This window comes from Cryptococcus neoformans, chromosome 1 (genome assembly GCF_000091045.1).
Source record: "Cryptococcus neoformans var. neoformans JEC21 chromosome 1, complete sequence".
Taxonomy (NCBI): domain Eukaryota; kingdom Fungi; phylum Basidiomycota; class Tremellomycetes; order Tremellales; family Cryptococcaceae; genus Cryptococcus; species Cryptococcus deneoformans.
Genome location: NC_006670.1, coordinates 367501 through 380692, shown reverse-complemented (window position 1 = coordinate 380692; position 13192 = coordinate 367501). Strand labels below are relative to the sequence as shown.

Genomic DNA, 13192 nt, shown 5'->3' with positions numbered 1-13192 from the left:
CAACACATGTATGGTCAGACCAACAACAATGCGTAATTCATCGTTTCATGACGCTATTTTTCTTCTCATCGCGAGTGTCCAAAGATTCCAGGAAGGAAAAAAAGAAAAAGAAAAGCAAAGCGTATTATACTACTGAACTACGTACATGGCAGCCTTTGGTTTGGAAATGTCCGTTCGGTATGGATAATAACTGTCCTTGAAACACTAGGAACACACACATAAAAGCAGAGATGGTGAGCTTATTGGGCAACGGTGAATGATTGAGAAACCCCTGTCCAAGCCGTCATCAGCACAAGGTTCTCACAAACGACTGGAGGTGAGTAGGCTTACAAGATTCATAATCTGATTCGTTCGTGTTATCCCCCGTGATGTGCAACGCCCTCATAAGGACTAGAAACCATCAGCATTTTCAATTTTTTCCCTTTTCGTTGAGGCAAGACACATGTCGACAAAAAACACTCACATTTGTAATCTCCATTGGGAATAGTCGTCCCATTCGAGAATGTCGCTGAACTCAATTCAAAGGTCGAGTAATCCCCTCCTTGGCCATCAACGTTATCCGTGCTCCTCGGCAAGTACTCGCCCACATACAAGTTCCCAATGATAGATACCTGCTGGAACGTGCTGCCAGTCTTTGAGCACCCGGAAGCTTTATAGTGTGTCAAGTGACACCAAAGAGAGTGGAGACCCTTGCTCTTCGTGGTAGCAGCAAAGGATGCGCCGGTAGATTTAAGACGTCGAGCGGAAAGTGAGCGGCGGCGCTCGTCGTTCTCCGTTTCCTGTTCAAAAGTCGGGGAACGCTTTCGAGTGGTGTAATCGGGAGTAAAAGTAAGGTTGGCATTTGCGTCAATCAAGTCAATCACGAGCAAAGGTGTTCCTCCGGCAAGACGGTAAAGCACCGAGGGGTAGCTCACGTTGCTAAACGTATATGTTGCCGGGCCTTGTTGGACGTTGCCATCCACATCGACGATAGCAGGCGAGTTCATGCCGAGATACCAATCCGTAGGGTCGAGGACGGGCATGTCTTTCATGTTGGCCGCGACACCCATATAAGGGACCTTGACAGTGCTGCCACCGCCGGTGACCTTGATGAATCCAGAATAGATGGGAAAGGTCTGAGCGTCAAGACCAGTAGGAGCGGTGAACTTGACGGTCGTGAGGAGAGACTGACCAGGCCAGAGGGTGAGTGAGGAAGGGAAGATGTTGACGGATGCTGCGTTGGATACTTGGGGCAAAGGCTGGTCGTTCGACTGATTAAGCCCGGATTGGAAAGCCAAAGCGGTACCGGCAGGCTCGTGAGACAGTTTGTACGTTACCCACTTCTTACCAGGGTTCTTGATTGTCAGCACATGCAATTTATCAAAGTTGGCCGTGTCGTTCAATGTAATTTCGGAAGGAGAAATGTCGGCGACGGCATAGATAGCGTCGCTGAGCTGCACTCTGCCTGCACCCTGGACAGCGACGCTCACAAGAGAGCTATCAGAGACGGAGACGGGAAGTTGCTGAGCAGTGACTTCGAACGCAGACAAGACGTCGCTCGGGCTGACATTGTTTGTACCTTTGGCGGCGAGGTAGAGAGCGGCAGCTCCAGCAGCATAGGCAGAAGAATAGGAAGTGCCATCCGCGATAGTCCAGTTGTAAAAAGCCGTAGGCGTGACACCGACAACGTTGGTACCAGGGGCGAGCACAGATGGAGCAAAGTACAAATCGTTGGTAGGACCAATTTCTGAAAAGTAAGATGTGGTATTGGCTGTCCATATGTTGGGCAGGGCGATAGGGTTGAAAGAAAAAGAGACGGTGGTGTTGGCGGATGTGTTGAGCTGATTGAGGAGGTAGTTACCGTCATCGTCGCTAATGAGGGCAAAGTCGATAAGAGGGAAATTTTGATAGATGGGAAGGGAAGTCTCGTCATTGACGACGAAGATGGCAGTTCCACCGGCGTTGTAGACGTTTTGAGCCTTTTCAGACAAGGAACATCCACCTCGACGGACGACGACGAGGTAAGGTGACAAGTCGGGAACATCGTCTGGCAAGGTACATCCATAGATGTCCGAGTCAAAAGTGTAGAGGGGCAACGTCTTGTCGCTGTACGCTTTGTAGTTGTAGTAGGCAATGGGGCCGTAACCGGTGGAAACAGTGGCCAGATGAGCAGGATAGATAGAGCTGTCACTGGAACCAACGTTGATGACTCCCTTACCCGCGGAAGGAGAGTAAGAGTAAAAGCCACCGACTTGCCCCTGATTGCCAGCAGAGATGGTGAGAATTGTGCCTCTGGCAACAAGTCGGGAGGCAAAGACGCTAAGTGTACTCTCGGTCCATCCAGAGGGTTCACCTAGAAATCGTATGAGCTAAACGTTTTGTCTTTCACTTAAAGGAGTAAACCTACCAAGAGAGAGGTTGATGACATCCATGTCGTCGTCATACGCTTTTTGCATCGCCGCAAGGACAATGTCATCCGAAGCCGCGCCGTTGCAACCAAACACCCTGTAGACATACAAGCTCGACTCGGGGGCGACACCTACGGCTCCGTAGACATTCTCGTTGGCACCAATGATGCCAGAGATAAAAGTGCCGTGGGAATAACAGTTGTCGTAAGGATCGTTGTCCGGCACAGGATCATTAGTTCCATCGTAATCATCACCGACAAAGTCATAACCTCCCGCAATCTTGCAGCCGGGCCCGAAACAGCCACCAAGAGGTTCTCGTGTATAGTCCACACCACCGTCAATGATACCGATTTTGATTCCTTTTCCCTTGTTCCCAGAGGCTTGGACAACGTCAGCCTGGATCTGGGGGAGGTTGGAGAACGGTGCCGAAGTGGAAGCAGCTGAAGCAGTGGCAGATGCAGAGCTGGATGACGAAGAGTGAGAACTGGCGGACCATTGGGTGTTTTCCTTGGAAAGGGGCTCGGCGGGCAAGGTGAGTAAATGAACAGCCCGGAGATCGATGACACCAGCGATGTCGAGCAGGCTCTCAAGATCCTAAAATTTGGGTTAGATGGACATCAACTGGGCTCAGGATGCGTCACTCACAACATCAGAGGAAATGGAGAGAGACGCGCCGTAGAACAAGTCACAATCGTATTCCTGGTGGACAGTATAAGAGGACGAGCGAGCATCAAGTTCTTTATAGAAGTATTCATGGGGCTTGAAGAAAAATTAAAGTCAGCTTGTTACGCGGATGGTACGCGAGGGTCAGCTCACTGTAGCGGCTCTCTTTAGACCGGCAGAGGTGAGGTGAGCATCGCTATCGAATTCGACAATGTACCTCCCCGGTAAGACGGAGCTGTAGAGGGATCAGCCCTGTGCGTGTCTACTATTGACCATGTAACTTACTCGGAACCCCTTTTGATATCATCAAGATTGAAGGCGTTGGCAAAGCCAGGCGCAAGAAGGGCAAAGGAGAGGAGCGCGGAGGACGCGTGGAAGGCGACCATTACGGATGGAAAGAACGCCTACGCCCGATGTATTATAAGAAGGGCTAATAAAGAATGTGGGCGGCGGAATACCGGTGTGCAAGAAGGTTGTGGAAAGCAGGATGAAAGGGAAATGAGAAGATGAAAGAGGACGGAAGGGTTCGAGGCGGAACGGGGAACAGTGGACGCAGTTGCATGCACCTCGTCAGTGGCTTGTGTCGTTGTCTGCTGCATTCTTCCTTCCTCAGCGTTGTTCTCCTCCTCATCGCCGTGCAGACCGTCGCCGCCAGCAAGTCGCACTCTCTCCTCGCTCTCATTGCCCATTCCGACAAAGACTGCTCTGATAAAGTAGACAAATTCAGGCACACCAAGCCACCGCCGGCCGGGTCGGCTCAAATCTTATTAGTACAACTACTTCCGTCCCGTAAGCCAGTGAAATAAGCGTCGCCAGCCGTTCAAGCAACAGGAAACAAAATTTCAGATTTATCTCAGGCGGCCGCCAAGCCTAGCATCTACAGACCACAAAATACACCCGGAGTCGACCCGGCGGCGGGCGACAAACGGAAAAATAGAAGAAACAGAAATGCCATGCGAATCCAACAGAAAAAAAGCTACACATCTACATCTACATACTCTCTCCAAATCCCAGACACTTAGATAGCATCAACAGCTCGCTCGCCGGTCTTGGTACCAGCGGCCTGAGCCCTTCGCTGAGCCCAGAACTCGGGGTTAACAGTGATGTACTTGAGCTGTGGGGAGTATACCGTAAGCAAAATAATAATAATCATAGATCCTGACAAGTATCGAAAACACGTACGTTCTCGTCGTGCTTGACCTTGTCCCAGGGCCTCCAGTCAGAAGATCGGTCCCAGACGACCTCAGGGCCCTGCATCGAAAATCAGCCAAATGTCCCCTTGCGTTTTAATTATTTTTTCTTGCATATCAGACATACCTGAGAGAGCTTCCAGAGATAGGCAGTGGCACCAACACAAGCGATACCGACAATGCTATTAAGAAGTGTTAGTCGATTATACTCGTCTGATCGGCCGACGCGACATGACTGGACATACCCGAAGATGGGCATGACTTCAACGGGGAACCACTTCTTCATGACAGCACGGTTCTGCAAAAGGGGTACAAGTCAGTACATCCCGTACACGGTTTCTAGAATCGTCTCGAACAAGTCTGAAGGAAGCGGCTGGTAGGGCCTCAAGAAGACGCGGAGCAAGGAATGGCCGGGAAAAATCGGGTGGCCATGGGGTGTTGTTTGTTGTTAAAGCGCGCGCCGGCGAGTCTCGCGAAGATGGAAAGAGATACGATAAAATCCGAATGACTCACGACGGGCATGGTTAAGGATTGTTGCTGGGAGTAGGATAAGATAAGTAGGTGGGAGTAGCTTTTTTTGTTTTTGTTTTTGGAGTCTTTTCAGACAGATTCTTGTTCTTGAAGAAAAGAAAAGAGGAAAACCCTTCGTCCTGGGGAGGTTATTAAAGTCCCCTTCTCCCTCCAATTCGGATATCCTCGGCCCTCCGCCGCGCCCGTCCGTCATTTAATTCCGTGACGTGGCCTTTATTACCTCCGTCCAGCCACAGCAAAGACTACTAGTCGTCGCGTCCGCGCCGGTTGTTGGAGTACGTACGTAGTTATTCGTCCGTATTCCCGTTAAACAATCCTCTACGCCAGAGCATTAGGTATGCATCGCCTGATTTGCCACTACATAATAGTGGGAGCAGAGATTGATGAGGTGTGGTCGGATGAAAAAAAATGTTTCGCGATCCTAGTTGTGAGTGGCGGGGATGGATCCAATCGCAAAGTCTCCAGTGGTGTACCACTACTTGGCCCTTTCACCGCTCGCCAAGAAAAAGTTAAGCTCCTGGTAATAATTGTTCATTAGTTGGCTATTATTATCGGTGGCAACCGAGCTCATCGCTCGAATGTCGGACGCTGGGTGACAAAGCGAGGTGAGGGCCCCTTCAATGCGCGTAAGCTACCGTCAAAGAGAGGCAAGCAGGCAAGCAGCGGGAAGCAGTGGCGCTTGATGTGGAACACTCTTCTTCCTTCCTTGTTTCTGGTGGCTGACCATGTCGACTTGTTGGAAAGCAGCAGAATCGGCTTGACGGGAAAAGAGGATACAAATATACTATGCACTTATAAACAATCGAAAAGTGATAGGCTGCATCGACTTCCCAGTCCTTATATACAGTAGCTGTTCTCTTTCCGGCCACTAAAGTCATGGGATATCAGTTGTATTTTCACATGACGTCTTTCATCCTTCTCTTTCTTCGTTTCTCCGTTATCTTCGCACTGCCGTCGACTTAAATCAATCATCATCTTTCCAGCAACTCTTTCAAGTGTTAATCATTAAGCAAGACACATTTGCTGCATACCATAGCCGTATATCAAGCACCCGATCATTAAGAGTACTGTAAAATACTACGATTCATCTTATCATTCCCAGTATTCCTTTTGCAAACTTTCCACTCCCTCCCGAACCATTCTCCATTTTGGCTTTCATCTTTACCAGCTTACGATCCCTCGGATTGGAAGACATCCACATATCTATTCCTCGCTCCCTTTTTCATAGCCGATCCAGGCCTCTTACTAGCGGGTCTCGAGCCAGACAGCAAATCATCAAGGGACGCCGAAGTCGCCGACGCCGACGATGTCCTGCTGGGAGGTTGTGACGGCGGACCGGAAGGTGGACCGGACAAAGGCCCAGAGGGAGGCCCTTGTCCTTGACTCATTGTCAAACTCGACTTCATCCGCCTGATCCCACCATCAGGACCTTCAGCAAATGTGGACGCTGACATCCCCGCAGGAGGCGGGGGAACGTTGGCTGAACGAGGCAATGTACTGAAGGATCCGTCACTGGAGCTGGGGCCGGGAGGAGGAGGGGCAGCCGACATGGCACGGGTGGAGGGTGCGGGGCGGGATGTGTGGGATGGCGAGGCGGTTTGGGCTCGGGGTGGCGGAGGAGGAGCTGCAGGAGCTGCAGAAGCACCCTTTGCCTATAGTTAAAAAGCTTAGCATGTTAAAATATCCTTGTCATCCAAATAAGATCACTCACGCCCTTGACTACCCATCTTTTCTGGTCAGGATCGTACACCATAGATGTCTCTTCACCCAAGTTTGCTTTAACCGGACCACCTTCCTTCTTTCCCCATAACCTCCCAAGCCACGACGATGATTGATGTTGCTCTTCTATTCATGGAATGGTATTAGCCATCATCATTTGAAAGAATGAACGGATACTCACGTTTCGCGGGCTGAGTAGGCTCTTCCTTTTTGGGTTCCTCCTTACCTCCCTTGGTAGGCTTGCCCCCGCTCGCCTCGCCCTTGCCTTCTCCTTCACCGACCGTCTTCGTGGGCCTTCCCTTAGACAATGACGTATTTCCAAATCCAAGATCTTCACCTTCGTCGCCTAGATCGTAAGCAGGCTGAGAGGCCCGAGGTGTATAATTGAGGGTACCAGACGTGCTCGGGCCTATCGAAAGCCCAGCCATGGGAGTTATAAATTCGGCCTGGTCGTCTCCGACGGGCGCCTCATAAGCATGCGGGGTCATTTCTCCGTCTTCCGCCTGCACCTCTGATCCTGCGTTGCTGGCCCACGGGGTGAAGCCTCCTCCAAAGTCAGTACGGCGACCCTGCGAGTCACCATAAGATGAACTAGTAGAGCTGGAAGGTTGGGACTGAGAGGTGTAAAGGTTGTTGTGTGCTTGGGCGGAATGTGAGGTAGCAGGAGACAAGGAGCGAACATCTAAAGTGCTCTTGGGCGGTGCGCCGTAAGGTTGTGATTGCTGGCCGTAAGGGTTGTATTGGCCCTGAACAGCTGGAGAGGTGGTTCGAGACATCGGTTGTACACCCAAGAACCCATTGGATGCGCTGTAACTACCGACATCGGCCATAGAAGGGTTTCGAGAGATCGACCCAGACGGGTCTGGCGAAACGGAGCTAAAATGAGCAAACGGTCCCTCCGCCTTTCCACTTGATGCAGCCGGCTTGGGAATCGCCTTTTCACCTTCTTCGCCAGCGATAAACTTGGTCAAGCGACCTTCAATCCAAGACCCAAGTTTGTCAAAGCCTGGTTTACTTGATTTGCGGCCACCACCCAACACATTGGCGGGGTCAATTGAAGGGGTACCGGTCAATCGTTCGAGAAGATCTTCAAGGCTGGCCATAAAGGCGGGAGGGAGAAGAGACTGAATCTGGGCACTCTTAGTCAAGGGCTTCGCGCCGGCTTCAATAGCGGCACAGTATCTGTTGCATTTCAGTACGGAGTCGTCAATGGAGATTGCGCGCACTCACCTCTTCGCTAAAGCAACCTCACCCAACTCAGCTAACCGCCATGCCCTAGCAAGTTTGTACGGCAAGAGCTGCGGTAAGCCCACAGTGATCTGCTCCTGACCCTTTGGGACAGGTACCAAACTCCTGGCATATTCAGCAATCTCAACAAAGATGGTTGATTCTTCGTCTCGAGTATTGTGGGTCATCATGATACCACGCTCATAGGACGCAGGTGTTGTATCCAAGAAAGGCGAAAGCGGCGAGAGCAGGAAGCTGATGCAGATCAGCAACAGGCTTCCATGACACTGAGAAGGAACATACCAAGCATGAGCTGCATTGACCAGGCCCATCTGGAGGAATCTTGACCCCAGTTCATCGAGACAAGCAAGATCGGCAGGCTTGGCATGGAATAGAACTGAAGAAATCACCTCTCGCCATTGGTCCTGGGATGGATCTTCCGTGATTGTAGCCGCATTGATCAAGTCGTCCACTGAAATGATTGCGTCAGCCTTATACATGCTCAGATCGATGTTACTCACAAGAAGAATGGCTCATGCCCCCGATAAGAGCATATGAAGCCCTGATACCGGCAGTACCTTCGCTCCTAGCACTCAACTCTGCCGCTGTGAACCTCATCACGGTATCCTTCCACAATTCGGCACCGACAGCGCTACTGATCACCAAAGCATGTGACCAAAGACCATGGTCGATCGCGTATTCAGCTGCTTCCTTTTTCTGGCCTTGGGCAAGCAGGGTAGACAAGCGGCTTAACTGAGAGGGGTTGGCTGCAACAGGGGAAGCGGACTTGGAAGACGTTGAAGGGTAAAGACCATTGGACAGGGTGGTTACATGCCCCGGCGCAGTGGGAACATTTGGAGATGAGGGGTTCGACAAGGCCACTCGTATAGCATCCTCAACCTTGGGACTAGAATTGAATCAGCAAATATCTTCAGTGGGATATAGACGGGACTTACTTTCCAGCCAATTTACCCTCTCCAATGACCAACGCCTCCAATAATCTCAGCAGAACAAGTCTACCCTCATCCTCGCGCCGTGCTCGACTAGCTGAGGACTTCAAGTAAGGCAAACCCCTCTCGACTTCCTCCGCCCTGTCACGCAAATATGCCAAAACAGCTTCCTTCTTCTTTTTCTCACCCGCAGCACCCTTGGGTCCAGAAATATCGTTCACCAAAGGCCCTGGGAAAGCAGACTGGTCGCTCTTCAGAGCACCAGGCGCCACTACCTCAGAAATATTCCTAATCCACAGCTGACCTCTGCCGGAAGCGTAGCCGTACGATGGTATGCGAGCGTGGCCCTTGGCAAAATTATCGGATTCTGATGCACCTGGGAAAGCAGTGATCAAGACGCCGCCAAAACCAAAGACGGCAATGGGAGCGTTGCGAGAAGCAAGGGTTGTTCGTGCGAGAGGGTCTTCACTGATAGGCTTCTGTTCGAGTACTTGTTGAGGAACATACGATGTATCAATAGAGGCACTGCGTTGGGCAGGCATGGACTGGAAGTAGTTGGTTGAGGGCGGAGACATGCCATATGTAGGGCTTTGGGCCGGCGACCCCACGGGATTGTAGTTGCTTGAAGATTGCGAAGGTACATATAATGACGTAGAAGATGGCATAGATGAACGATTCATGGATAGATTCGACTGCCGAACAGAACTCTCGTTCTGAGACTGATATGCACTTTGGCCAGCATATGGCGCGTGTACAAAAGTGTTCCCTGAAGCTGCCATCGACGGAATGTGATTGGTGGGAGGAGAAGTACCATAAGCTGAGCTATGGGCAGGAGACGTAGTACGGGCATAAGGGCTAGATTGAGATTGTAAACCCACGGCGCTGGTGGATGAAGGTGCGTAGGGGTCCGGCTTGTAAGAGGTGGGCTGAGTGGTAGCCTCGGGGCCAGGCTTATAGTAATCAGACTGCGTAGGAGCGTAAGAGCTCGGCTCGTATGACTCAGCTGCCGGAGCACTAGCAATGGCTTTGAATGTTTCCGCCTCATGATCAGAATGAGAATCAGAGGGAGCGTGAGGAGTGGGCTCGTAAGAGCTCAGCTGCGCTGATATTAAGCTTCTATCTGCCTCCCACCCGTCGTGGGTGTAAGGAACCTGTTCATAGGAGCTTGGCTGAGGCTGTTGCGCTTTCTGTTGAAACTCCGGGGGAGCATAAGAAGTTGGTTTTTCCGATAAAGATGAAGCGGGAATATGAGTCATTGGAGATGGCGCAGATGTTTGATTATGACCACGTAACTCCGTAGTACCAATCGACTGTCCAGGGGGGGCAGAAGGAGGAGCTTGAATTGGCTCCGCAGATACAGACAACGTATGTGGAGCAAGGGATGGGGAAATGGCTTGACTGCCTCGACTGGGTGGTCTATCTTCATCCCCGCCCTCAGGAGAGCAAACGTTTGGACGGGTGAAAGACGGTTCATTAACCTCGGAAGAGCCAGGGAAGTTCAAAGAGTCCCGGCCATGGGCTACTGAATTATCCTCAGTATGCGACCCAGGCACCTCAACCGGAAGAGTAGGCAAAGGCGGAACCGGTGGAACTGAACTTTGAGGCTTAGGATGAGGCGCATATGCGGGGCCTCGACTGGGAGGTCTACTAGTCCCAGTAGGTCGTCGAGGCGGGCCTGAAGGAGGCACGGATAAAGGCGGAACGGGAGGGGGCGACCCAAAGGGAGTGATGGGAGGAGGTGCGAAAGCCGGACCGCGACTAGGCGGTCTACTCTCCCCCTTAGATCGCTTGGGTGGTCCCGACGGCGGAAGAGGGGGAGCTTGTATCTGATGAGACGGCACAATAGGCGACACACCAAACGCCGAGCTGACACCTGTGGAAACTGCTGAAGCAGGTCGTGATATCTTCTCCTGGGTCCTCAGAAATGGAGGATCGTACGCTGTTGACACTGCTCGCTGGGGCTGAGGTCGAGGCTTAGGAGGCTCAGACTTGGCGAGCGTGGCGTCCGTAGGCGAGGTAAACACATTACCCAAAGAGGCGGGGTTGTATGGAGAAGGCGTAGGCTGAGTAGCTGGCGCATATGAACGGTGGTGATAGGGCTTGGTTGAAACAGGTGGATCATAGGCATTATATGATTTGGGGTTTGAAGAGACGTGTGGGCTAGGCGCGGCCGCAGTTACACTGAAACTGCTGGCGGGGAGAGTCGCTGAACGGGTAACCTGGGGAGGGACATTGGCCGGAGGAGCACTCGTATACCCTGATTGATTAGCAGGGAAGTAGGACGCTGTGCTTGTGGCAAGCTGAGTACTCGCAGGGACCGGTGGCTCGTATATGCTCGAGTCGAAAGCCGCAATGGGTTCGGGCTGAGGGGTGCGGCGGGCAGCATTCTCTGACATTGCAGCTTGAGATTGGAGGGCTGGGCTTCGAGGAACAACCGGTGTAAGGGCTATATACGCTAGTCAACAAAAAGCTATCAAGGAAGATGAAACCACATACTAGCTCCGGCACCCGCGGTCAAGGGCGGTGGTGCCTGTTCGGTCTCCTGCCAACTGGTAGGACCCATCATCGCGAATTTGACTTGCTCCTTCTCTTCCTCAGTATACCACTGCCATTGACCATCGTCGTCGTACCATCCTTGAGGAATGTCGAAATCCAAAGGCTCGACGCCACTCTGGTCCAAGCCTCCCGCCTCCTGCGCTTCCGTGATGATCTGCCCCTGATTCAAAAAATCAGTTGTATCGTTGGAGAATAGACCCTGAATAGACGGGTTAGTTAACGTGCCGGCAGTGGTCGACAGGGGTGCTTCTTGCGGTTCGGAGTCGGACTCAGGTATGATATTGTCAAAAACAGAATCATTTGGGTCGTCGATGAAGAGAGACGAAGCAGCCGGTGTCTGATCATTTTTGGTATCTGATTGACCCAGGAGGGATTGAATCCCTTCTCCTTTGCTTTCCGAGTGTGATTTGACTGGTCCTCCTATAGGTGGTTCCAGCATACCATTCTCAGCCTCAAACTCAGCCAACAGATCACTGTAGTCCTTTTCTTCATGTGGCACAGATACTTCGGTTTGCCCTTGGGCTTCTGATTGATCTATCCCCTCGCTTTTCAATATATCCTGACTCTGTTCTGGCTGCGTGAACTCGTCTTTTTCTGATTCAGCGAGTTGCGCGAATAGGTCTTCACCGGAGCCATCACTGACAGGACCAAACAAGTGGCCGGCTGTAGGTTCCTGTACAGGAGAAGAAGTGATGTGGCTTCCTTGCTGCTCTCCAATAAATTCCTGGGTTTTTCCGCCTCCCTGAACTTCTTCGGTTTCTTCTGGTGCGTATGCTGCCTTCTCTTCAGTTTGCTTTTCTAAGACATTTGCCGGAATTGGTGTCCTGCTCCCTTCCACTTGGGCGACTGGGGTCGGAGCTTCTCCTTCTGTAGTTGCTTGAAAGCCTGGTTTATGTTCTTCCTCTTGTACTTGGCGCTGTGGTGCATAGTCATCCTGTTCGCTACCGAACTGAGCAAAGGGGTCATCGGCAGCACCACCTTCTGAGTCGATGGAGTCGAAGAGATGACTTGCTGGCGTTGTGCTTTCGGGAGGATGTTCACTTACGTGGTTGTCCTCCATTATGGATGGCAACGGGAGTTGGGGTTGGAAGAATGGAGGAAAAGGAAGTAATGCAAGTCTGGCGTTAGTCTATGACGATGGACGTGACGGACCTCTTCCGCCATCTTGCTGGAGGACGCCGGTACGGGATCAAATATCGGGCCATGTCACGTGACCTGTCCCCATCGCTTCTCTATTATCGAACATCCAACAATGTACATTTAACTACTGCTAGTGAGCTGCCGGATTAGTGAAAGAAGATGACAAACTGCCTCTGATCGGAGTCAAAAGTGCATTGAATCTTTGTACTGAAACGGATATCTACTAGTATACAAACAGGTACTACTGACCAAATCAACCAGATCTTTACGGGTACTCCAAGAGACTTCCTATTCCTCATAACGAAACATTTACTCCAAACTATTCTCAACGTCAGCCGCATCATCCCCCTCCATGGAGGCAAAGTTGAGGAAAGCGTTCTATAAAAAGAATACATCAATAAGAAGGACCAATCAAACAGACAATAGATTGAACTTACAGGTCGGTGGCAAGGGGCCCAGAACGCCTCAGGCTTGTCAAGAGTCATTGTGTAAGGAATCTTTTCTGACCAGCTCTGAGTTAAACCAACACCATAGTTCCAAATCCCACCCTCAGGAACTAAGGTCATACCCAAAATCCTGTCAGACAACAATAATTGAACTCGGTTGGCCATGGACGGGTTGAACCCAGGGTTCTGGCCCGTGACATCCTCGTTCTTCCTACCCCATTCGAAGCCAGCCACTGTGAGGTCCCATGCGTTGAGAGAGACGGAACCAGGAGTGAAAGAACAGGTGACGCAAATGGATTGAGGTCCCCACTCAGGGTGAGCTGCCATAATTTTCGCTTGGGTAGTAACGTCCTGAGGAGAAAGGTGGTTGAGTTCTTGTGACT

At 51.3% G+C, this 13192-nt stretch overlaps 4 protein-coding genes across 4 annotated transcripts in view; all 4 read right to left on the bottom strand.

The window, feature by feature from the left end:
- Nucleotides 1–36: 36 nt before the first annotated feature.
- CNA01380 (peptidase, putative) lies at nucleotides 37–3510 on the bottom strand. The gene is made up of 7 exons (XM_566599.2): nucleotides 3336–3510; nucleotides 3204–3285; nucleotides 3033–3146; nucleotides 2387–2981; nucleotides 464–2332; nucleotides 331–390; nucleotides 37–271 (listed from the first exon to the last, which is right to left on the bottom strand). The coding sequence occupies exons 1-7, from the start codon at nucleotides 3434–3436 to the stop codon at nucleotides 240–242; spliced, it is 2853 nt and encodes a 950-aa protein (XP_566599.1). The 5' UTR covers nucleotides 3437–3510; the 3' UTR covers nucleotides 37–239.
- A 474-nt stretch (nucleotides 3511–3984) lies between these two features.
- On the bottom strand, nucleotides 3985–4842 carry CNA01370 (conserved hypothetical protein). The gene is made up of 5 exons (XM_567227.1): nucleotides 4754–4842; nucleotides 4486–4538; nucleotides 4368–4422; nucleotides 4233–4301; nucleotides 3985–4164 (listed from the first exon to the last, which is right to left on the bottom strand). Exons 1-5 carry the CDS (start codon nucleotides 4760–4762, stop codon nucleotides 4069–4071), a joined length of 282 nt encoding a protein of 93 aa, XP_567227.1. The 5' UTR covers nucleotides 4763–4842; the 3' UTR covers nucleotides 3985–4068.
- Nucleotides 4843–5713: 871 nt separating this feature from the next.
- Nucleotides 5714–12335, bottom strand: CNA01360 (conserved hypothetical protein). Its single transcript, XM_566597.2, has 8 exons — nucleotides 11164–12335; nucleotides 8674–11113; nucleotides 8239–8624; nucleotides 8021–8189; nucleotides 7721–7972; nucleotides 6672–7672; nucleotides 6483–6616; nucleotides 5714–6423 (listed from the first exon to the last, which is right to left on the bottom strand). Exons 1-8 carry the CDS (start codon nucleotides 12281–12283, stop codon nucleotides 5941–5943), a joined length of 5985 nt encoding a protein of 1994 aa, XP_566597.1. The 5' UTR covers nucleotides 12284–12335; the 3' UTR covers nucleotides 5714–5940.
- Nucleotides 12336–12540: 205 nt separating this feature from the next.
- Nucleotides 12541–13192, bottom strand: part of CNA01350 (splicing factor Prp8, putative) — an 8520-nt gene continuing 7868 nt past the window's right edge. Inside the window, exons 14-15 of the mRNA XM_566595.2 lie at nucleotides 12801–13192; nucleotides 12541–12741 (exon numbers count right to left, since the gene is read on the bottom strand). The exon at nucleotides 12801–13192 is cut by the window's right edge and continues 654 nt beyond it. Of these exons, the coding sequence (XP_566595.1) occupies nucleotides 12673–12741; nucleotides 12801–13192 (461 nt within the window). The 3' untranslated portion in view covers nucleotides 12541–12672. The remainder of the gene's footprint in view (nucleotides 12742–12800) is intronic.